The sequence below is a fragment of the Myotis brandtii genome, unplaced genomic scaffold, assembly GCF_000412655.1.
Source record: "Myotis brandtii unplaced genomic scaffold, ASM41265v1 scaffold320, whole genome shotgun sequence".
In the NCBI taxonomy this organism is placed as follows: domain Eukaryota; kingdom Metazoa; phylum Chordata; class Mammalia; order Chiroptera; family Vespertilionidae; genus Myotis; species Myotis brandtii.
Genome location: NW_005362270.1, coordinates 2,743,640 through 2,767,638, shown reverse-complemented (window position 1 = coordinate 2,767,638; position 23,999 = coordinate 2,743,640). Strand labels below are relative to the sequence as shown.

The following is a 23,999-nucleotide window of genomic DNA, read 5'->3' as shown; positions in this document are numbered from 1 at the left end:
GGTGTGGGAGGTGCAGGACACAGACACAGCTCTGGAGCGCTCCCCGAATCTGAGTATTGTGAGGTGAAATGCGGTCAAAATGTTGAGAACTTGGAGTCAGAAGGAATAGAACATCTTAATTTCATCAACCAGCTACTGACCTCCTCTACGTGATATGTTGTTTTATACTCTTTAAACACAATTGTATATATTACTATGTCATATTAATTATGTTATGTGTGTGTGTGTGCATGTGCTGAGGGTGCACATTATAGAAACTTCTAACAGCTGGCTTTAGAAATGTAACAATTAAGACTACAGCAACATTGCCTAATTCAGCCTAACAGGCATTCCCAGGTGTAAGAGAGAAAAAGGGTGGGGCGGTCCTAGCAGTCATAACCCGGCCCTTATGGTAATGATAATCATCAAGAGGTTGCAAAATGCGTCCAGATTTCTGCACTAAATGCTTCGTTTCTCATGAAGCTTTTGTCACCAAATGGCTGGAGTGAATTAAAGGTCATACACCCCGCACCCCAGACCCTGGGCAGAGCTGCTGAGAATAACTCAACTGGGGAACCCGCCCCCCGCCCCCCAGACCATCCAGCTGCTGTGTGTCGGGGAGCCCCATTCATCTTCAGTGAGAGGCAAGGGCAAGGACTAGGTGTGAATGGCAGAGCTTCCTGGCCCAAACGAGATGACATGGTTTCTCTTTTCCATGGGGGAGAAGTTGGGCAGAGGGGAGTGTTCACTACACGACTGGCTTAGTAACGGCTTCATCGGCCTCTCTAAAGTATACATAGACGAGTGTGGGCTTGCCCTGTGCGTGGACCTGGTGGCAGCTTTAATTGTCACCATTCATCTCCCTCCCCTGTGCTCACTCTAATTGCCTTTGTGACTCTGCTTAGCAACTTATGTTAAGACATTTGAGCAGTTCTTTTTCCATTGGTGAAATCTTTAAAATAGTCTTTCTGTTTTCCAAGCTTTAATAGATTTAGTTCGCTACCTGCTGAGGTTGCTGTAGTCTTCATTGTTACATTTTTAAAGACAGCTGTTAGAAGTTTCTATAAGTGCACACATAACACCATAACAACTGAATTAAAAATTAAATAAACTATTTTACTTTCCCATGCAGTATACTAAGATGTTTAACATAATATCAACCTCATCCACCCACCCACCCTGTTGGTTTTGTTTCTTTAGAGAACCCTGACTAATAGACATTTTCAGTTTGGACTCTAAGGTGACTCTTTTTGTCCAAAGGACTATACTCTTTTCAGCATATAAACCCATTAAGAACAAATCTCCCAGAAGAACTGAAGTCAGAGAGGGACAGAGCTATTGTATCAGCAAGCCATGCCCAGGGTCAAGGAGGTGGGCATAACCAGAACAATTCAAATTTGTTTTCCAGAATGGATACAACCAAATAATAAATGCACTTCCAGAATACTCTCTAGCCAAGGCCACCAGGGACACACCTGCAGTTGAGCAAGCTGGGTTTGTTACTCACTGCAGGGACAGCGAGGGGGAAGGCACGCCGAGGGGAACTGTAGGAGTCTCAGCAAGAGGATGTTAGAAAGGACGACAAGACTGGGGATTTGACAGCGATTTGAAGAAGATCCAAGGAAGCAGGCTTTGCTCTGGGTCGGGTAATTTCGGAAAGAAGGAATAATTTCATGATTATCTGAATAAATCTTATCTAAGGGCAGGCAGACTAGAGGGAGACTAAAGCTGTAACTAGTAAAGAAACAATAGTCACTCCTATTAGCTGAGAGAGGGGATGTTTGGCATTTTCTTGCTTGGATAATGTGTGTGTTTTGTCGGCTCAGATGTGAACTCAGAGTGGTCTTGTTTTTGTCTTCATCCATCATCGTCACAGAATGGCCTTGTCCGATGTTGATGTCCTGGGCAACTGTCTGTGTTCAACAGAACGCCACGGCCTAGCCGGCAGGACCAGGCCAGCTCCTGGGTGTCAGGGCTGCTCTTCTCTTTCCATCTTAATGAAGTTCATTCCTGACTGGCCGGGTGTCCCCTGTGAAATCTCCACTCGTATCTTTTTGATTACTATTTTCAGCAGCAATTTTAACTCTGAAATTAACCTGGGGCTCATAATACTATAATTACAATTAAAGCATGAGTATAAAATTAAAATTAGTTAAGATTAAAAAATGGAGGGGTGCTTAATTACCATTGTAAAGATAAATAAATAAAAAAGAAAATTGCATTCTTCTTCCAAACTTTTGGTTTTAAATGCCTCTCTATTTTTACCAACAAAGTTGCCAACAGAAATGTGTACATTCCATCATATTCATAGGATACCCTGTCAAATTTTGGGGGGAAATTAATGAGAGACTATGAATCCTCTAACACTCAAGGCAAATCAAGTATCCCCTGCAGACGGCTCTGGGGAGTGGGGTGGGTGGGATGCACCAACTCATTTTCCCTGTCTGTTCCTAACACTGGGTATTCCCCACACAAACCCCACAGGGCCCAGGGAACTCCTGCGTCCCCTGAATTAACGATCCACTGGCTTCTGAACTGCTTTGCTTCATTATCTACACGTCCTCACCTTTTCCCAAATGACCCCCTCAGTGCTCTGAAGACGTAGCACGGTTACTTTAATTTCTTGTGAGGTGCGTACGATCTGTACCTCACTACCCCAAAGCCAGTGGTGCGGGTGTGTATGCCTAGGGCAGCATGCCACTGCGTGTTTGATTGCAGCACTGACCACTGTTGGTGGGGTTAGCAAAGCATGGCTCATGATCACAACTTAAAGCAATTGTTAGGACATAGAAAATATACTTAAACCAATATACTTGGTTTCATAATTCTAATAATCATTTTACATGTGAAGGAAGCTTAAGTGGTTATGAAAATAATCCACATATTTCCAAGAAATACTGCTCGTTCCTCACATGCAGGGCTCCATTATTCCTGGGCTGGGACCTGGGTTAATAGTCACTGCACAATCAAACTGTCTGCAGGAATCAGAGTTAATCTTGGAGACAGAGCAAATGATTAAATCTGCAAGGCTGTGATCCAGAAGATAGCCAATGTGCTATTTTTAAACTTCTCACTGCTAAAATAACCCACACTTGCAGAAATTCCTTCAAGGGACTGTCTCAGTAGCTGAAAAAAATGGGCAAATCTGGACTAACCAGATTCCTTTATATTCATGTGACATTGAAATCAAATACTCTGGCTAGCAAGGAAATTGCACTGTCAACTGCTCACAATATGTTGCCAATTTTACCCTGTGCATTGCCATGGTTTGGACTAAACATGAGTCCTTCATTGTGAGAATTGGTCGATCCTATCTTTCCGATCAATTGACAATGGAAAGGAGGTTGTGAGGAAGGAAGAAGCATTGATTACTGGGCTGTGGAGGCACTGGCTGACTAAACATGCCCAAGAAATCTGAGAAATGACCTTAAATATAAAGATAAATAAGAAGCGAATGTTTCATCCTCTCCAGAATTACCTTAAAGGTTGGTCCTGTCTGTAACACACCTATGCTGCGATACCCATACAGCACACATCTCTACTAGCCAGGAAGAACTTACAGCAGAAAAAAAGGCTGCCTCTTTGAATACCATGGACCTCATCCCTTTGTTTATTTGTTTAGTTTCAGAGAAAGCTCTGTGAGGAAACTCAGAGTCGATTGCTGTACATGGAACACAGGACACTCCAGCTCTTAAACTTTAATATGTGTCAGAATTACCCGGAGGGCATGTTCCAACACAATGATGGGGCCCACCCCCCAACTTTCTGATTCATTCTATCTGGAGTGGGAGTTGCGAATTTGCATCTCTGACAAGTTCCAACATCATGTTGATGCTACAGGTTGGAGATTACCCTTTGAGAATCATAGGTCTGGTTCTTCCACTTTATTAGTTTCTGAGCTCTCTCTTTCACTGCCCAGGGCTCTCCCAGGCACACTCAATAAATGATTGCTAGAGAGTGTGTGAGGAAACCAAGGACCAGGTGGCCAAAATGGCATACCCACGTCAGACATTTCTCTTTTTTAGTCTGGCCCAAAGGGAACCACTAAAGAAGGTGGTAGTGGCCAGAGAGATCTCTCATTGCAAATGGGAAAAGTACCAAATTGCAGTTTACAACTAATTAGAATTTGTGTGGGTCTTTTAGAAAATCACTCTAAGGATTCACTAGAAATTTTCTGTCTCCTTTTTCTCACTGCTGTGGAAAAGGCAGTTAATGAAATTACCTTTACAAATGTATTAATTTATTCTGCCCCAAGGATATTATATTCAGTGATTTGGCAAAACTAATCTGAACTAATAATAGACACACATTTACTGAGACTAAGCATATTTTCCAATAGAGAGATAGTTAGCCGCTTGGAACAAATGAAGGTTGAAGTATAAAGATTACAGAATAGCTGCAGTATCCAGAAGAGGTGAGGGTGTTTACAAAGAGAGCAGCACAAAAAGACTAAAATGCAAAGCTTGGCATGCTGACAAAGAAAGCTATCACAAGGGAGTGGAAAGCCCACCACCATGACCAAAAAATTCCCAACCACCAACGGATACTCAGGTTCAAGAGACATCTGCATGTGTGTGTCTCTTAAAGATGTCCAAGCAAGAACCACAATTTCTCAGAGCCCTTGATTTTCTCCAGTGTAGTCAGGCAGTGACTGCCCATTCACTTCCATCCTGACAATGAAATACATATCCAGTGAGTACTTTTCCTTTAATAATCCTAAATCTATTCACAGACCAGAGTTGAAATCTTATAAGCCTATAGGGACCAATATAAGTTGAGTGAACTTAGAAGAACATAAGATAATAGTAATAATGGGACTTGGTTAACCAAGAACTCTAGCCTCTATTTAAAGAAGACACTGTTTCCAAGCTCTAGGAGATTGTTGCATTATGGGATATGATCCAGGTATTACCACATCTTTCAATTTTTCAAGAGGTCTCAGAGCTTGGTAAGTGTCCTGACTGTTAAAATGGTGTGTGAGCACTAACTGGTTTGGCTCAGTGGGTAGAGCGTCGGCCTGTGGGCTGAAACGTCCCAGGTTCAATTCCGGTCAAGGGGATGTACCTTGGTTGCGGGCACATCCCCAGTAGGGGTAGTGCATGAGGCAGCTGATAGATGTTTCTCTCTATCCCTCTCCATTCCTCTCTGTAAAAAATCAATAAAATATATTTTTAAAAAATAAATAAGATGGTGTGTGACCCGAACAAATGATGCTTGTAGTTAGGACGGGGCCACTAGCCTTTCATAGGACCTCTCCTTAGATTCTAGTCCTCACTGTTTTCCTAACTATCTCACTATTTAATTCTTCTCCCTCTAATTCCTGAAGGACAAGCCAGGCAGATCACAGTTCCATCAAGAATTCTTTGATCAGTTCACATGCTAAAATACAGTCCATTGGCGATAAAATTGCCATTGGTGGTGAACAGGAGTGGCCCAATGTCACATAGCCTGGAGCCGACTTCAGGGGTAGAAGCTTGGGTTATATTCCCCATGCTTACCCCCAGTTTCTCCTCACCCCATCATTCCATCTCAGCCCCCTGCTACAATGTTCTGAAAATGCACGTGGGCTCCAAGAAAGGGAATACTTTGCCCAATAGTTTAGACTTTAGAGTATGAAAACCTTCAAACCATGGCTGGAGAAAAACCACAGTATCAAAACACACATACACACACTAAATCAAAGCAATACTATATAATAAAGAGGTAATATGCAAACTGACCCTCACGTCACAAGATGGCCACCCCCACGTTGTCACAAGATGGCTGGCTGGGGAGGGCAGTTGGGGGCGATCAGGCCAGCAGGGGAGCAGTTATGTGTCAATCAGGCTGGTAGGAGAGCGGTTAGGGGGTGATTAGGCTGGCAGGCAGAAGCGGTTAGGAGCAATCAGGCAGGCGGGCAGGCGAGCAGTTAGGAGCCAGCAGTCCCGGATTATGAGTCAGACATCCCCCAAGGGGTCCCAGATTGGAGAGGTTGCAGGCTGGGCTGAGGGACACCCTCTCCCCCGCCAGTGCACGAATTTCATGCACCGGGCCTCTAGTAGGGGGTATAAAGACAACTCTGTTTAATTCTCCCAGTCCAGGTACAATGAAATAGAGGGCAGCCTTTGTAATAATCCTACAGGTTAGTGTGTTCTGATGCTTCTAGTTCATTCTCTATCTCATTCTTCTTCATTTCTTGAAAGTGGAAGGAAAGGGGACTGGATATTTAGATTTTCCTTGAGGGTTTATTTATTCATCCACTGAACTAATATTTATTATCTTACATTTGCTATACATAGAGTTATAGTACACTGAGTGAGACAATAAAAACACAAACAAGAAAATTAAGATAACTGCAGATTGTAAAAAGTATAATCTGGCAAATAATCAAGAGAATGCAAATAATCACAGCAGAAAAACCTCTTACCACATATGTATTTGTTGCATGTCTACTCTCCCAAACTGTGATAAGTAATGTTCCTTTTGGAGGGATTCCAGTAGGAAGGGGCTATGATCACTCTAAGACCTGAGTAGGCAATGGAGAGGTTGTTCTGGTGGTCCACTCTCCGTCCTCAGCTGAGCATCGGCCAACCCGGGGAACACCCTTAAAGGATCCAGGTGGGGATGTCAGAACCAAAGGTGATTATAGGTAATGCTAGCATGGGATGTGAGTCCTTCTCTTTGACATTTATATCATGATATGACTTTTCATCCCTATCTTGAAATACCTGATTTCCCTTATTCATAGTGTGATACAAAGTCCTCAAAGAGACAGGGGTTGGGGCAAGTGAGCCCTACAAATCCCCAGTGGACTTGAGCTGGGTGCTAGTAACCCCTGCACACCACTTAGAGTCTAAACCAGCAAAAAAAAATACAGTGTTTTTCTTAAATATTAAGAGATGGAGGATCTTTTATACTACTGTAACCCTGCTGAGCTTATAAAGACAAATGAGAAATTCAGAGAAATTTGCATCACATGGGGGAGCACACAAATTTTCAATAGATATTAATCTCTACAGACCACTTAATCATGTCAGTCACAAGAAAAACAAAAGACATAATTCTCTTTCTCAAATTCCTTCCCCTGTTCTGATACATGAAAAAATATAATAGTCTCATTTGTAAGTGGGAAAAGAAATCATTTTTTAAAATGTTTTTATTGATTAGTAGAGAGAGAGGAAGGGAGACAAAGAGAGTGAGGGAGAGAGGAAGAAGGAGAGAAAGAAACATTGCTGTGAGGGAGAACAATGATTGGTTGGCTGCCTTCCATACATGCCCTGACCAGGGATCAAACCCGCAACCAGGTATGTGCCCTAACTGGGAATCAAACCCATAACCTTTTGGTGCATGGGACGATGCTCCAACCAACTAAGCCATCCGGCCAGGGCAGAACCCATTTGTTTTTAAGGAAAACAAACAAACAAACAAATAAACATTTGAAAAGGACATATTCTGAATGCCATGAAAATTTTTGCTCATTTTGGGAGTAAAAATAAAGACAGAATTCTTTATTTTGGCAGGGGAGGGCAGTTGGAGGCGGCCAGGCCTGCAGGGGAGGGCAGGCACATTACATCTAAGTAGACACATTACATCTTTCAGAAATAAATATGTGTTTTTGCACATGTTTTAAGGCTATATTTTTCCTACTGATCCCTACTTGATCCACGTAACAGATATAGGTGTCATTGCTTTATTTCATAGGACAATCATACTCGAAGCTAGAAGAAATCTCTGTATTCAATCTGTACATTTTACAGATCAGCAAAATGAAGATTAGAAGGTTCAAAGTGAATTCTGCAAGGTCACATGGCTACAGGTCACACAAGACAAAAGTTGGAAACCTACATTCCCTACCTCCTGGCCTAGTACCGTTTCCAAAGGACCATGAAGTATCTTTCCCCGAGCCTAGCATCTCTACTGGGATCCCATATAGCTTGATTTTTTAAAAAAAAAAAGAAGCAGAAAAAGTACTTTTATTGCTCCATCTATAACATAGCCTGGGCATGGGAGACATCCCAAAAGTGATGGAGTTAGAAGAAAAACTGCCCTGCGGCTGCTTTCAGGGCTGGCACTACCTGACAAAGTAGAAACTGTGGAAAACATGTATCTGCAGGAGGTGAGTAAAAATCAATGGTTTCAGGCCTTAGGATCACTTGACATTTCTTATAGCTCTTGGCAAATTCCATTCAATTCCGTGCAATGAGTTTATTGAACATTAACAGCAGAGGCAGCCAGTGTCCTGCCCATAGTCCCTTGGCATTCACTGTTTTCTTACAAAGCACCTCTCTGCTTGAGAGCTTCTTGAGGTACAGAAGTATGCGATGCATGCAGGACTGGCCAGTGTTCAGAATCAACACCCCTTGGAGTAAACCTCACACAACCATGCAGCTACTGTATGATAAATACTCCAGCTTCCTCACCCCACAGTTGGGATAACTCGGAGGCATAATCTGGGTAGCCTTCCATGGTCTCCAGTATGCACTGAGCCCCAGACCTCCACCTGGAACCTGCTCTTTCATGCCCCCCTGTATTTGCTTCATTCCTCTTCATTTCCCTGCTCTCCACAGGGACTTTCTGGGATTATCATCCGGATAAACTACTGGAATTCAAATCTTTGTTTCTGGAGGAATCCAACCCAAGATAAGCATATACTCTGTAAAAATAACTTCTTTTTAATAGGTACCAAGAGATATAAAGATGAAAGAACTAGATATGAAGATGAAAAAGATATTGTTTTGGCTACCATGCATAATGCTGCAATGCACACAGGAGTACATATATCTGTACGCCAAGACATGGAAACAACCGAAGTGCCCTTTGATAGATGACTAGATAAAGAAGATGTGGAACATATATACAATGGAGTACTACTCAGCCATAGAAAAGATGAAATACTGCCATTTGTGACCACATGGATGGGTCTTGAGAATATCATACTAAGCAAAATAAGTCAGACAGAAAAACGTAAAAAACCATATGATTCACTCATATGTGGGATATAAAACTGAAAACAACAAATGAACAAACAAGACAAAATAAACAAAAAATCAGACACAGACAGTAGTATTGTGGTGACCTGGGAGAAAGGAGAGTGGGGGGCAGTAACAAAGAGTAAAGGGGGTCAAATGTATGGTGACAGTAAATTTGACTTTGAGTAGTGAATACACAATGTACTAACACTACACAGATGATGTATTACAGAATTGTACACTTGAAACCTATATAATTTTCTTAACAATGTCACCACAATAAACTTAATAAAATTTTAAAATAAATAAAATAAATATATTTACTCATGAAGGAGTCTCACAATGAAAAGTGGAATTTGCCATTAAGAACTCAGCATGAGCCCTAACCGGTTTGGCTCAGTGGATAGAGCATTAGCCTATGGACTGAAGGGTCCCGGGTTTGATTCTGGTCAAGGGCATGTACCTTGGTTGCCGGCTCGATCCCCAGTAGGGGGCGTGCAGGAGAAAGCTGATCAATGTTTCCCTCTCATCAAGTTTCTAACTATCTCCCTTTTTCTCTGTAAAACTCAATAAAATATATTTTTTTAAAAAGAACTCAGCATGGAATTCTCTACAGCAGGAAGGCAATGTGGTAAGATTATACACATCCAGTAACAATGAAGGTCCTGATTTCACCTGGAAATATGTGTCAGAATTTGTCACTGCTTATACAATGTAAGCTTGGATGTTCAGTCCGAATGGAAAAATTTCACCAACCCAAGGTTGTTTTTCAGTGGCAAGATCAACACAGAATCCCCCAAACTGGCTGGACAAATTTAGTTGGCTATTTTGCATCTTGGGTTTGAAGTGTGTCAAAACTATGCCTTTTCATTCAACTCTGTCAAAATAGTCTAATTTCTGTGGAAAGCAAACAAATTAAACAGTGAAATTGTGTGTGTCTTTAGGTTGACAAGTCAGCAATTTGAGTTTTCACTTGAGTCAGAGGCCGTGCCAAAGTCACCCAAACATTTGCAGGTCGCAGACTTTGGCTGCATGGAACCCTATAAATAACTCTCCTTCAGTCCACGACAGGTTACCGAATAAAAATGACAAAACAGAGTAAGTTGAATAAACATAAATGTAAAGAAACCTCAAAGGCACCTTTGAGCTGATCAAATGCCTCCTTTTCTATGGTGTGTGGTTCTAGCTGGTTTGTCCTGTGAGCTAATGATTAGAGAGCATCTACCTGCTGTGTGCTGGGACCTTAAAAACTATTTAACCTCAGAACAACCTAGTAAAGCAGGTATTATTATTATCCTTTTATAAATGAGAGAATGGAAACTTGGAGATGCTCAGTAGCTTGCTGAAGGGCATACAACTATTTTGTCAGATACTCAAATCTAAAGTTCCCCCAAATATTACACTGTCTTCCTTCAGGGCTGAAAAGAAAGCACACCAATATTTCAGCTTCAAAGGGTTTTGTCTCAGGAAATGCCAAAGATGAATTTGAACAATTATCAGTTGAGGGAAACTTATATTTTAGTAACATAGAGTTGAAATTTTTACTTGGTGAAATAACATATAGTTCCAAAGAAAATGAGTCTTTGAAATGCCTTTCTTTTTTTGGCTAAGTATTCTTTTGTCTACTATCAAAAGAAAATGAATTCACAAGTTCTCTAAATTCCATGTAATATACCCAAAATTAAGTGTTTCTACTTTTGTATAAAGAATTCTGTATTTCATACTGGATGTCAATAACTTATGTCAGCCTTAAAAAAGTTATTTAATTTTTTTCTGATGGAAACAGTAATCAAATTCACTATATATATATTTAATCCCAACACCCAGAGATGAGTACTGATTTTTGTGCATATCTTTTCTTTCTAGGCATATGGTTGCATAGGCACATATACATATTTCCAAAAAGTCATCACATTTTATGTCTGTACTGAGGAATTTGAATGAAAAAGTTATCTGGCTTGGAGGCTACAATATCTACTGCTATGATCCTAACATGTCTGAGAAGTTAGTGAGTCCGATGGTCCGCCCCCAAAACATTTTCCATGAATTAATCTGCACGGAGAAAGCAGAAGGAAACAATTGAGGGTAGGAGAGTTAAAGTGTGTGCTTTTGGGTATTGGTCCTTCCACATGGATTCATGTCTAAGTTCTATGAACAGGAGGGCTGTAGACAAAAACATCAGCCACAGCAGCATCCACTGTTGCTCAGGTGACAGAGTGAGAGGAGGAGTTCAGGAGCAGGGCTTCTTCCCAGCCTCTGTGTAGGGAAAGCATCAGGGGCTCAGAGTTAACCTTCCCCATCTGAACAATGCTAGTGATGACGAGAGTGAGGCGCCTTTCTGTTGCTTCTGTGCTTGAGGGAGTGAATGTGCATGGCTGGAGATAATGAGAATTCTCTAATTCTCCGAGTAACAAGAGCTGGCTTCATGAGCGCACACGACAATCCTGGGCTTCACTGGGGAAGACCGCAGGGCTGCTGGATTGTCTGTGAGCAGGTGTCTGCAACAGACAATGAGATTTTGGTTCTTACTGATGTCATGCCAGCTATATGCACAGTCTAGTGAAGCCTAGAGAAACGCAGGTCATATTCTGCTCTGAACCCATTCCCTCTCCCCTAACATTCTAATTTGAATATTTTTTCATGGAATTAAGCATTTTTCTATAATATAATTTTTATGGTAGCATAATGTTCCACTTTTTTAATGGAGAAAAGAATTTTTAAAACCCCTGTATTTTAATATTAGGGCTTTTTCATCATTAATGATTTTATAATAAGTAGCTTTATAGCAAAATATGCCATATCCATGATTATTTCTGTAGAGTAGAATTAAAGTGTACTTTTGGGGTCAAAAAGGGGAATGCAAAAGCTTGAAGATTTTGGTACCCAGTTCCAAACTGCTCTCCCTACAGATCGCTAATTTATACTTCTTTTCTTATAAGTGAGCATTCCTATAAATTGTACTTTTATATGCTGTGAGATAGATCAGAATGCTTTTGTTTGTTTGTTTTTTGAATAAATAATCATAACTTTGCATTGACTTAGAAATTAGGTTTCTTGGAATATAATCTTGGAATTAAGATTCAAAAAAATAAATAAAGAGCTTGGCCAGCCACACAAACCAATGACAACTTAGACTAGTTCATATTATATTTAAAGGATACATTTTATGCAATAAAAATGCATCAAAATCATTTCACCTGCAGACTGTGCAAAATAATATACTGCAGAGAGTTATGTATTTCATTACAATGTCGACAGGAGCAAAGGTGCCTTTCTTCTGACCTCATCCCTGCCTATGCAAAATCTTTTCTGTGCTTGAGGGAGTGAATGTGCATGGCTGGAGATAATGAGAATTCTCTAATTCTCCGAGTAACAAGAGCTGGCTTCATGAGCGCACACGACAATCCTGGGCTTCACTGGGGAAGACCGCAGGGCTGCTGGATTGTCTGTGAGCAGGTGTCTGCAACAGACAATGAGATTTTGGTTCTTACTGATGTCATGCCAGCTATATGCACAGTCTAGTGAAGCCTAGAGAAACGCAGGTCATATTCTGCCCTGAACCCATTCCCTCTCCCCTAACATTCTAATTTGAATATTTTTTCATGAATTAAGTATTTTTCTATAATATAATTTTTATGGATGCATAATGTTCCACTTTTTTAATGAAGAAAATAATTTTTAAACCCCCTGTATTTTAATATTAGGGCTTTTTCATCATTAATGATTTTATAATAAGTAGCTTTATAGCAAAATATGCCATATCCATGATTATTTCTGTAGAGTAGAATTAAAGTGTACTTTTGGGGTCAAAAAGGGGAATGCAAAAGCTTGAAGATTTTGGTACCCAGTTCCAAACTGCTCTCCCTACAGATCGCTAATTTATACTTCTTTTCTTATAAGTGAGCATTCCTATAAATTGTACTTTTATATGCTGTGAGATAGATCAGAATGCTTTTGTTTGTTTGTTTTTTGAATAAATAATCATAACTTTGCATTGACTTAGAAATTAGGTTTCTTGGAATATAATCTTGGAATTAAGATTCAAAAAAATAAATAAAGAGCTTGGCCAGCCACACAAACCAATGACAACTTAGACTAGTTCATATTATATTTAAAGGATACATTTTATGCAATAAAAATGCATCAAAATCATTTCACCTGCAGACTGTGCAAAATAATATACTGCAGAGAGTTATGTATTTCATTACAATGTCGACAGGAGCAAAGGTGCCTTTCTTCTGACCTCATCCCTGCCTATGCAAAATCTTCCCCTGACATTTTATTGTTATGACCATTGCCATTTTTAGAAAACAAGAAGAAGGTGTGGTGGGAGGGTTACAAAAAGAAGCAACTGGAAGGTCCCCTGGCCCAATGCCCAGTCCTTCCCTAGGAGTCCAGCCACTTGATTTCCTGCAGAGCTGTACCTCCACCTCTCCTGATCCTTTGTCCCCTGGGGCCAGATGCATTTGCTTAGTCCTAACTTCTCTTCCCCTCGTGATAATTTGTTTTAACTGGAACCTTGATCTCAAAACATCCCACTTGGAGGGACTCAGTGCTGAGGAACAGAGGAGCCCTCACTCAGCCGACGAGCATCTGAGGATAAGGGTAAAGGGTAATGACCACCACATCTCATTTTAAATATCAGCACTGGTGTTTTGATACGATGGAAAATAGATACCTAAATATTGGTATTGTCCTTTTGCTCCATATGACAAACACTGGTCAAAATGATGATTAAATAATAAAAAATGGGAAAGTACTTTACAATTTGCATTTGTCATTGTAATTTAGAAGACCCACATTTTTTTTATTGCCTTGTTTGAAATCTTATCCAACAGCACCTCAGTATATATTCTAAAAACATTGGTCCCCAAAACCTAGCAGTATTGCCAATGTCCCTCTCTAATGTCAGGATTTCGGTGTTTGTGTCTGCATTTGTGTGTGTATGTGTGTGTTTGGTTTGTTTCATTTTTTGTTTTTATCTGTGTTCCAATAGGTAAGAGCAGTTATTTTAAATTATTTTTGTTAATATTTATTAGATACTTATTACTTGGCAAGTACTTTCAGGTCCATTACATCATTTACTTCTTTTTTAAAAATATATATTTTATTTATTTTTTTACAGAGAGGAAGGGAGAGGGATAGAGAGTTAGAAACATCAATGAGAGAGAAACATTGATCAGCTGCCTCCTGCACACCCTCTCCTGGGGATGTGCCCGCAACCAAGGTACATGCCCTTGACCGGAATCAAACCTGAGATTCTTCAGTCTGCAGGCCAATGCTCTATCCACTGAGCCAAACTGGTTAGGGCACCTCATTTATTTCTTAAAAGTGCCCATGAGGAAGTTTTTATTTCCATTTCACAGATGAAGCAACTGAGGTCCAAAGAAGTTACTGTGTAGCAGCAACAGATGGCCAACTGAAACTAGGACTTTCGACATCAAGTTATTTTCTCATTCTACTCAATTATACATGAGGATTAGATTTTTAGAATTCTCCTAGGCAAAGACCAACTGAGTTTTAAAAAATTAAAGGAGCCCAAACCGGTTTGGCGTCTGCAGGCCAATGCTCTATCCACTGAGCCAAACCGGTTAGGGCACCTCATTTATTTCTTAAAAGTGCCCATGAGGAAGTTTTTATTTCCATTTCACAGATGAAGCAACTGAGGTCCAAAGAAGTTACTGTGGCCAACTGAATGAAACTAGGACTTTCGACATCAAGTCATTTTCTCATTCTACTCAATTATACATGAGGATTAGATTTTTAGAATTCTCCTAGGCAAAAATCAACTGAGTTTTAAAAAATTAAAGGAGAAAAAGTTCTCAATGTGACTTAAACATAAACATCTAAGACAGTAACAATCTAAGTCTCAGGACTAAAACATTCAGAGCTGCTAAATCTAAGCACCTGTAAGTAAAGATCAGAAAGCCAGACCAAGACTCATTGTTTTTTATAACCTGAGACACACAAAAAATGAGAAACATTGAGATGGCACATTTCCAAAAATGATGATGTGAAATTCTTTAACTTCTGGTCCCTGAGAAAAATGCTCAGAATCATCAAGTTCCTGCAGAACTTCATGAGATTATTTATCTCCAGGCTGGGATTTATAACATTCACCTAGTAGGTTCAAGCTGAGAAAAATGAGTTGTGTCATAAACAGGCAATAAAAATCGCAGGTACAAGCAACCGTCAAAATGATAAAACTGTCACATCTGTACACATTAAGCAACAATTGCATTCATTACACCCAAAGTCCTGGTACTTAACATTGTCTTCCAAGGAAGCTAGGCTCCACTTAGAGTTTTGCTCTTAGCACAGATATATTTGAAAGAGACTCGATTGAGTTATTCATGAGTTTACAGAGAATTCAGTGAAATTGTTGAGAAAAATCTGTTGGTATCTGGGAAGATTTGTCAAAGGGATATCTCAGTCCTAAGCATTTTTGGAAGAATATATCTGGAACTGATTGTGGAGGCATAAAAGACCTTATACAGCTCATATTTTTTTTTAGGGGAAAACTGATACTCTAATCACCAAAATGAGTGTGTTTTTCCCCAGGGAAACCCTCCTTCTGTAGGTCCTCAAGTATGAGAGGGGTTGCTGAAATGACAGAGAGAAAAGGAGAAAGGAGGAACACAGCGAGACAGGGAGAGAAGAAAAAACATACACAGTGAAAGAAAGGCAGAGAGGAAGGTAGGGGAGGTAGAAGGAGGAAAGGAAAGAGACAAAGAAGTACCATGGGTGAAAAAGTACCATAGAGAGAATATCTAATTATTTAGATCACTATTTTTTTAGCTATTTTGTTGTAAGTACCTTTACCTCATCAAAAGTTAATATTATTGAGTTCAAGGAACAGAAATGAGAAAGTAAATGTCCTCAAAATAAGAGTAGTAAGTGAATAACCTGATGTTACAGTAGACCTAGATGGGAGTAGAGAAAGGGTTACATGTCAATCTCAGTAACAGGATTTGGGCTTTAATGTCCATGGTGATAGGACATGAGGACTCGAGTGGGAACAGAGACTCCCGTGTAAAAGTCAGAATTCTGAAAGTTCGCTTTTCATTTCCGAGAAAATGTGTTCTATATAAATCCACCTGCTGGCATAAGAAGACTACAAGGAAAGTGAACTTGGACTAATTACATTTTCGGGATGTACAAGTTTGGGTTCTGGATAAAGAAGCCTAATCTCAACAGAAACATGCATGCAAAATTCCTTCAAAGAAAATACTCTTAAAACCTAAGGCCCACAGGAATCCAACAAAAGAAGTAAGTTCTGCTAAAAATTAGCTCAAAACAAATTATAAAAATAAACGAGTTAATAATTCACCATGTGCTAGAGACAGCAGACACAACATTCAGGAGAATTAGAATACCAATAATTTCAGATAACAGAATAATCTGAAAGAACATAAAAGAAAAACCGTAAGTGTAAAAACAGGCAGATTTTTAACAACATAAGCAGGTTAAACAAATCTAATCTAGCAGACAGAGAACAGAAAAATAGTGAGAAACAAGGTAAAGATGTAAAGTCAAAAACAAGGTAAAGATGTCTGTCCTCTACCACTGCTTTTATCCAATACAGTACCAAAGCAATAAGACAATAAAAACAAATTAAAATCATAATAATCAGAAAAAATGAAACAAATCTGATACTACCTGAAAATGATGTAACTGTCTGAAAATAAAATCTAAGAAAATTACAGACATACTCATAGAGTTTAACAAAGTTTTTTCAAGGAAACTGATATAAGAATATCAACATTGATCCTACAATGCAGCAATAAACAACTGGAAAATGTAATTATCCCCCAGTAATTCCACTGCTAGGTGTTAATCCAAGGGAAGCTCTTGCTCACATGCACATGAAAACAGAAATAAGAATATTTTCTGCAAAAGAAAAAGTTGTAAGAGTAAAAAAAAAAAAAACCAACTTGTAAAAGTGAAAAAAAAAAAACACAGGAAAACAAACAAAAAAGAACCAACCAAACTGTCTCTCAATAGGTATATTCACACAATAGGATAAAATGCAACAATTAAAATGAATAATTGCCAATCTGGATAAATCTCATAAACTTAATGTTGAATGAAAAGGCAAGTTGCAAAACAAAGAAAAGAAAAAGAAAAGTTCAGTACAGTATAACTTATGTGAAATCTCCCTAAAATATTATTTATGGATATGTACACATGTAGAAAAACTATGAAAGGCCCATGAGAATCATACAGAGGAATGAAGCCTCTAATTTCAAAAATCTAGTTACTTCTGGGTTCAGGACAGTAAGACTTTAACCTTAGCTGTCCTGTAATATTTTATTTTCCTTGAAATAATATTTGATGAACATATAGCAAGGTTTTAAGATGTGGTCTTGATGGTGGGTGCAAGGATGTCTATTGCATTGTTTTCTCTGCTGGAATTCTTTCATGATTAAAAAATAACAGTGAAAAGATATTCATTGATCAAACTGACATTTTACCCACGTTATTTTTGACCAAGTTTTCTGATATTTCAGTTAAATCAAAATACCTGGAATAATGTAGATAAATAAGAAGTGTTTGATGAATGAAATACATGAGACTTGTAAGAGCCACTTTGAAATTCACCTCCTTCTCTTTCAATTTCTACTTAATTCTATGCATTTTTTTTCCTTTCTCCTGCTTGTTTCTGAGAGAAGTCACTGGTAAATCTTAAATTTCCATGCAAAATAAGGATGACAATGCAGCAAGAAAAAGAATAAACTGTCTTTCCTCTCCCAGATTTTTAGACTGATATTTATGTTTGTGTCAAGTTAAGGCACAGAAAAACTGATTTATGTCTCTTGTTGCCTGCTCTACCAGTAAAGCTCATCATTCACACATTAGCAGGCTAAAAAATCTTCAGAGATATAGCTTCCAGCAATAAATTAAACCTCTTACTTTGAGGTTTGGTTCCTGTTTGATTTTTAAGAAAATGTCCAATAAAATTGCTTTTGGGAGCATAAAGATGATGACAGATGACTTATACTCCAATTTCTGCAGCTCACTTTAAAAATTCATTTTTCTTATAACAAAAGAAAGTTTTACCATCAAAAACTCATTCTATGGTGTTCTACCCTTTCCTGGATGAGCAGCAGGAGACAGGACTCCTTTTCCTGCATTCCAATTCCAATATGAACAACAGTGACTAGAACCCACAATATACATGATGGATAGTTATGGTCTGAATGGAGTTACCCTTGGTCTTGTATAGCAAGTTAAAGGAAGAGTATTAAGAATATGTGTTTATGAAGAGAGATGAGTTCTTTGCCTACCCTTTCAGAGATTTAGCTTAGCTCTCGTCTATGTGCATCTCAGCTTATATTAATACCTCTGTACCACCCTAATTTCCTATTTCCACCTTATTCTGCAATACAAACAGATTCATAAATATCACTAGAAAGTAAATCATCAAGTAATATTTGTTCATCTAAACTACAAAGGGGTGTCTATAAGGTGAAACTTAAGGATCAGTCAAACACATATATTATTGATCCAAAATCAGAATGCTCAAAATTATCCACCTGACTATATAGATGAAGTTATTTCAAGAGTTAGAAGATAAAAACACTTGTTGCATTGATTCAAGGGTGTGTTTAAACAGCACGTGTACTGAAAGTATATCTCTGCTAATATAAGCAGAAGTTTAATCCAAGTGTTTGTTTTCACCTGGCGAATTAAATGGGTCAACATCCATGTTTCTGTAACACTCAGCTAAAAAGATCCCACAACACAAGAACGTGCTACAGCTGACTGACCCTTGGGATGTGGAAACTACCAGGCAGTTACCCTGAAAGGAAATTCTGACAGTGACTTTTCAGCTGTTTACATTTTCATAGTTGAAACCTGATCTTCAGGATAAAAACATACCATTAGATGCCTATTCTCTATTGAGAAGGGAGAAATACCACTGTCTCTGGCAAATGAACATCTTATGTTGAGATAACCTGGAATAGCTCTTTTTTATGTGTGTGAATCATATAATTCCACATTTCTTAAAATTTTCATGTCTTTGTCTGCTCCATAGCAAACACATACAGAGGGAGATCCAATGGGAAGGGGTACAAGAAGTTGAACCAAAAAGGTGCTAAGGAAACTGTTTTCGGGTACAAACTTGGAGCAACTCAAGAGAATCATTCATGACCAAAGAAAATGGCACAGTACACGAGCTTTCAATACCCCCCTGAAGAAAAATGCCCAGTAGAGATAGACAACTTGAAGACTTTTTTCGTTATTTGGACTCCAAGGCAAAGGACCAGCAACTAACATCATCTGTAAACTGCCTGGTGTATTGAATTCCTGAAACATGACATTGATTTTTGAAGAACAGCTTAATTTAAATGCTGCACTCATAATTAATAATATATTGAAGTTACCACTGAATATAAAAGAAATACAATAAACACAATTATTTTGGACCCCCATGGAGGTAAAGTTTATATGTTCTATGCCTTTCTATTAAAGAAACATTGCATAATTTATCAAATCTTTATCCTGTTTGTGCTATCAAAATGTAATTATCAATCATAAGATGAAATAATTTTACTCCAATTTCTCAGCATAAAAATTGCTATGATTCCAATTTTTCCATAAAGGTAAAAAAAAATACACATACCTCAACAAATATAAAACATGGGATGATGGAATAACTTCGCTGAGTGTTGTTTCCTACAGCCATTTCTTACACCATGAAGCAAGGCTGCACCGTCGACAACTGTCCAGGCTGAAACAGAAACACGTAGCATGGTGTAAGACCATATGTTTACCAGTCCCTTAGGTATTTACCTAAAAACATCAGTTGTTCTCTAGATAAGCACGCTGTATACGAACAATGCAAAATAGTGATCTACAATGCAGTCAAGTCAATAATCATTCCAGAGAAAGGAAAATGATATATACAAGCCATGAACAGTCTTAGAGACAAAATGACCGGGCAGGGAGCCCCTGTGCACACAGCCGTAATCAGCAGAATTCTAATTGCCTGGCGCTTCACAGAGCCTCGTGACATGAAACGGTTTCTGCTACAAGATGTTTGGTATTGTCCATCCTGCATGATCTCCTCTTTCTGTGCCCCATCCTCTGGGTTTGCAACTTAGGGACTTATTTGTTTCTGCCCTTGTGGACAATTGTGCCCACGCCTAATCTCTGATGTCCTTCCATGGCCACTCTTTGCCCTGGCTTCCTTGACTATATGGCTATTAACCACCTTGGATCAATACATCACTAATCCTTCTCACTGGGTTCCTTCAGCCGTGTGTGTGTGTGTGTGTGTGTGTGTGTGTGTGTGTGTGTGTGTGTGTGTTTGTGTGTGTGTGTCCCAAACACAAAACACTGACGCCATAATACATTCTCTTAACTTGTAAGAATGGAGTAGCTGGGCAGCAGCAGATAATTTTAGAACATTTCTGACCTATTTTGACCTGAAACTATTCTATTAGGAGATGAGTCCATTGTGGTTCTTTTAAAAAACCCCAAAACAATCAAGCAGAGATTTGAGACTTTTATAAAACTTCCGAGACCAGATAAAACGAATTTTCCACTACACCTTTCATTCTCTATGCAAAGGAATGCTTACTTAACACACTTCAGGGGTCTGCTGTTTATTTCTTCTTTTCTGTTTGTCTTGTTTCTGTGTCACCCTTCCCCGTGGTATGAAGAGTGACACAGGGGCTGCTACAGCCAACCGCACTTTTCTTAAAGGTCATGAATTAATGCCAATTTTTTTAAACTTGTTTTTCCTGCCCTAACTGGTTGGCTCAGTGGATAGAGTGTCAGCCTGCGGACTGAAGGGTCCCAGGTTCGATTCTGGTCAAGGGCACATGCCTAGGTTGTGGGCTTGATCCCCAGTAGGGGACGTGCAGGAGGCAGCCAATCAATGATTCTCTCTCATCATTGATGTTTCTATCTCTCTTTCCCTCTCCCTTCCTCTCTGAAATCAATAAAGATATATTTTTTTTAAAAATTTAAAAAAATAAAACTTGTGTTTCCTTTAACTAACTCCTTCCTTACCTCTTCCAGAATGAAACTTTAAAATACATTTCCTTTTATAAGACACCAACTTTGGACTTGTTAACACTTTCTGTGATCAAATTCAACATTATGTCTGACATGCAACCCGCACCAGTTACAGGGTTATGCTGGACAATGCTGAATATTTAGTTATATCCACCCACGAGATGCCAATAGCAGCAACCCTCCTGCCCAAGCTGTGGCAACTACAATGTCTCCAGACACTGCCAGCTGTCCCTGTCAGGGTGGGGAGGAGAAACAGCAAGGGGGGCCTATGGCCCCTGGTTAATTTAGGGCGACAGAAAGTGAGCCCCTGGGACATGAGAAGTTTTTGGCTGAAGAACTTGCTTCATCTGGGATAAAGGCCACAGTTTTGCCAAAGGGGACAAACTTTTTCTTGCTTGGTACCTAACAGAGGAAAATCTGAAAATGATTGAGGTGCCTTACTGACATTTGGGGAAATGAAGGGCACCTCAAGCTCAGAGGCCATGATTGGGGTGATATTAAAGCTCCTGTAAGTGGTGTTATTACCACTTCAAACCCATAAAGGAAAGCAGAGCTGTTTTATCCATTGGGTGCAATAAGGCCCAATTCCTAGGGCCTGTGAGCTAGTTAAGAGCTCATGAACATATACGAAGTGAACAAAAAGGCACCCAAACCATGAAAAACCAAATGAATAAATATGTAAGTATATACCTAAAACTGTAAAATTCACACAATTACATTCATGACTAAATATTAGTGTTCATAACAATTTAATTCATTTGAAAATTATTTGTAGGTAAAATTTTCTTAATTCTTAATCTTCCAAATTAAGAAAAATTAAAAAATTAAAAAAATTAAAAATTTTTTTCTTAAAAATTCCTTTGCAGAAAAATGATAATGATTGTAAATTAAATTAATGACACAGGAACATAATTCCAAGAGAAAAATTTTAAATTGTCATTTTGCCACAAAATAAAAATTTACCATCAGATTACTCTCTCTGTGTTTATTATCTTATGAAGTGGCACCTCAAAAAAGCAGCACAGAAAACAATCTTAAACAACCTTAAAATAGTCCTGGAGGGATTTTGCTTCCAGCCAAGAGGAAATGATTGTGACTGGATTTCACGCCTGACACAACTGAAAGATAGAGATAAAATAAAGGAGACAATGGTATTCAAGGCATTGGCCTGGCTGTGAGGCAATGAAGGGCAGTGATCCCTGAAAGGTGGGGACCAAAAGAAGTGAGTGCTCATGATTGCCCTAGTTTGCTGCCTGGAGACAGTCTCCAGGCCACACACAGAGAGGGGGAACCCAGAAAAGTGGGTGGTGGTCTCCCCGAGTTGAGTAGTTAGAGCTGGGCACATAGGGTGGCCAGAGCACCAGAGGGGAAGGCTGCACAGAGAGCTGGGTGGCTGTGCATTGGTCCCCTTGAGTCTTCTGCGCAGTGCTGAGGGGCATGGGAAGAAACTATCCAGGGCCAGAGAGAAACCATCCAAGGATTGAGGGGAATAGTCATCAGGGCTCACACAATTCTCAAACAGGGACCCCTAGTGGCGCTGAGAAGTAGTCCTTGCAGAGTATTGATTTTTTTCTTTAATATCTCTGATACAGAATACTGATTATTTATTGAGATTCTGGGCCACTGAGCAGTGTACTTTTCCCTGGTGTCAGGGGACACCGGAAGCAAGAATGTGACAGCACAATCCATTCTCAGGTCTTTGACATGAGTTTTACAACCTTCAAAGTGGAGAAACTTTCTAAAAGCTCCTCAGAATTAGGTGGTGTCGGGTTGAAATGAGATAATGTCTAGAAAGGGGAAAAATAGAGCTTATTTTCTATGTGGTCCAAATCTTAATTGGATGTAAGGTGGGGGTTGGAGTTTTCAGTAGAAAAGAGAAAATTAAAAGGCAAGAAAAAAATAAGTTGAGAGTTATATTTTATGAAAAATAAAATATATTTAAAAATATAAGGGAGTGAACAAAAATAAAATATAAAGAGAAAGAACTCATGGACATGAACAACAGTGTGGTGATTGCAGGGGGCGGGGAGAGTGGAGCAGGTAGAAGTGGTATAAGGGGATAAATGATGATAGAAAAAAATAAAATAAAGAAAAATTTATATTACGAGTTAGCCACAACCCCCAAATCCAACTCCTCTTTGACACATGTTAAAGAGGCATTAACTTCCTTGGAATAACTGAGCTACCCCTTACTGTTCTGGATCATTTCTATTCAGCACATTATCTCCAACCAGGATCACAGTGTGCATTTAATTTCCCAATGCTGAAAAACCTTATCTTTCCTTTTTTTTTTTAAAGCAGCAAAGACATTAAGGGATAGGAACAAATTAAATGGGATTGTAGACGAGTGCAAACTAGATTTCATCAAGAAATGGTGTGGAATTTAAGAAGGCGCTGTTGAGGCTTTCAAGAGAAATACTTGACTATTAAGTTTGAGAGATGCTTTTCAAAGCTTGTAAGGAATGACAGTGTGAAAACCCACATATGACATTAGGGTGGAATTGGCACTCCCTTTTTTCTCCAGTCTAGCCCCCTCCACATTCTCTCAGAACTAGATCCATGGTTTAGCCCTTGAAACAGCCCAGATTAAGGCAGAGAGATACAAAAGGCATAAAATCCACAATCCAGTCAAATTTTCACCAACGACACAGGACTCAGGGGTCCTGTGAGGATACCAGGCCCCCACATTGTTGTCAGTGGCTTTTTAGACCTAAGGATCATTCCTGGTTCCCTCGGGCCCCCCATAGTGCACTGACCTGGTCCTTGTGACCAGTCATTAGCTCTGTCCCTACTGCTTACATATGATGAATCACGCTGATTCAGGTGTCCAATTTACCTATGGCTGTCCTTCAGGCAGACTAGCATGCCTGGCTCACACTTCAGCCCTAAGACTGAATAGACCAGTGGTTCCCAAACTTATTTGGCCTACCGCCCCCTTTCCAGAAAAAATATTACTCAGCCCCTGGAAATTAATTTTTTTAAAATTTTAATAGCAGTTACTCATCGCCCCCAAATGCACCTGTGGCCATCAACGCCCCCCTGGAT

At 39.4% G+C, this 23,999-nt stretch overlaps 1 protein-coding gene across 1 annotated transcript in view; it reads right to left on the bottom strand.

Annotated features, from left to right (window-relative positions):
• The window catches only part of PLPPR1 (phospholipid phosphatase related 1), a 118,433-nt gene that overhangs the window by 71,499 nt on the left and 22,935 nt on the right, over window positions 1-23,999 (bottom strand). The window contains exon 2 of the mRNA XM_005870667.2: window positions 19,555-19,662. Coding sequence (XP_005870729.1) covers window positions 19,555-19,617 — 63 coding nt within the window. The 5' untranslated portion in view covers window positions 19,618-19,662. The remainder of the gene's footprint in view (window positions 1-19,554; window positions 19,663-23,999) is intronic.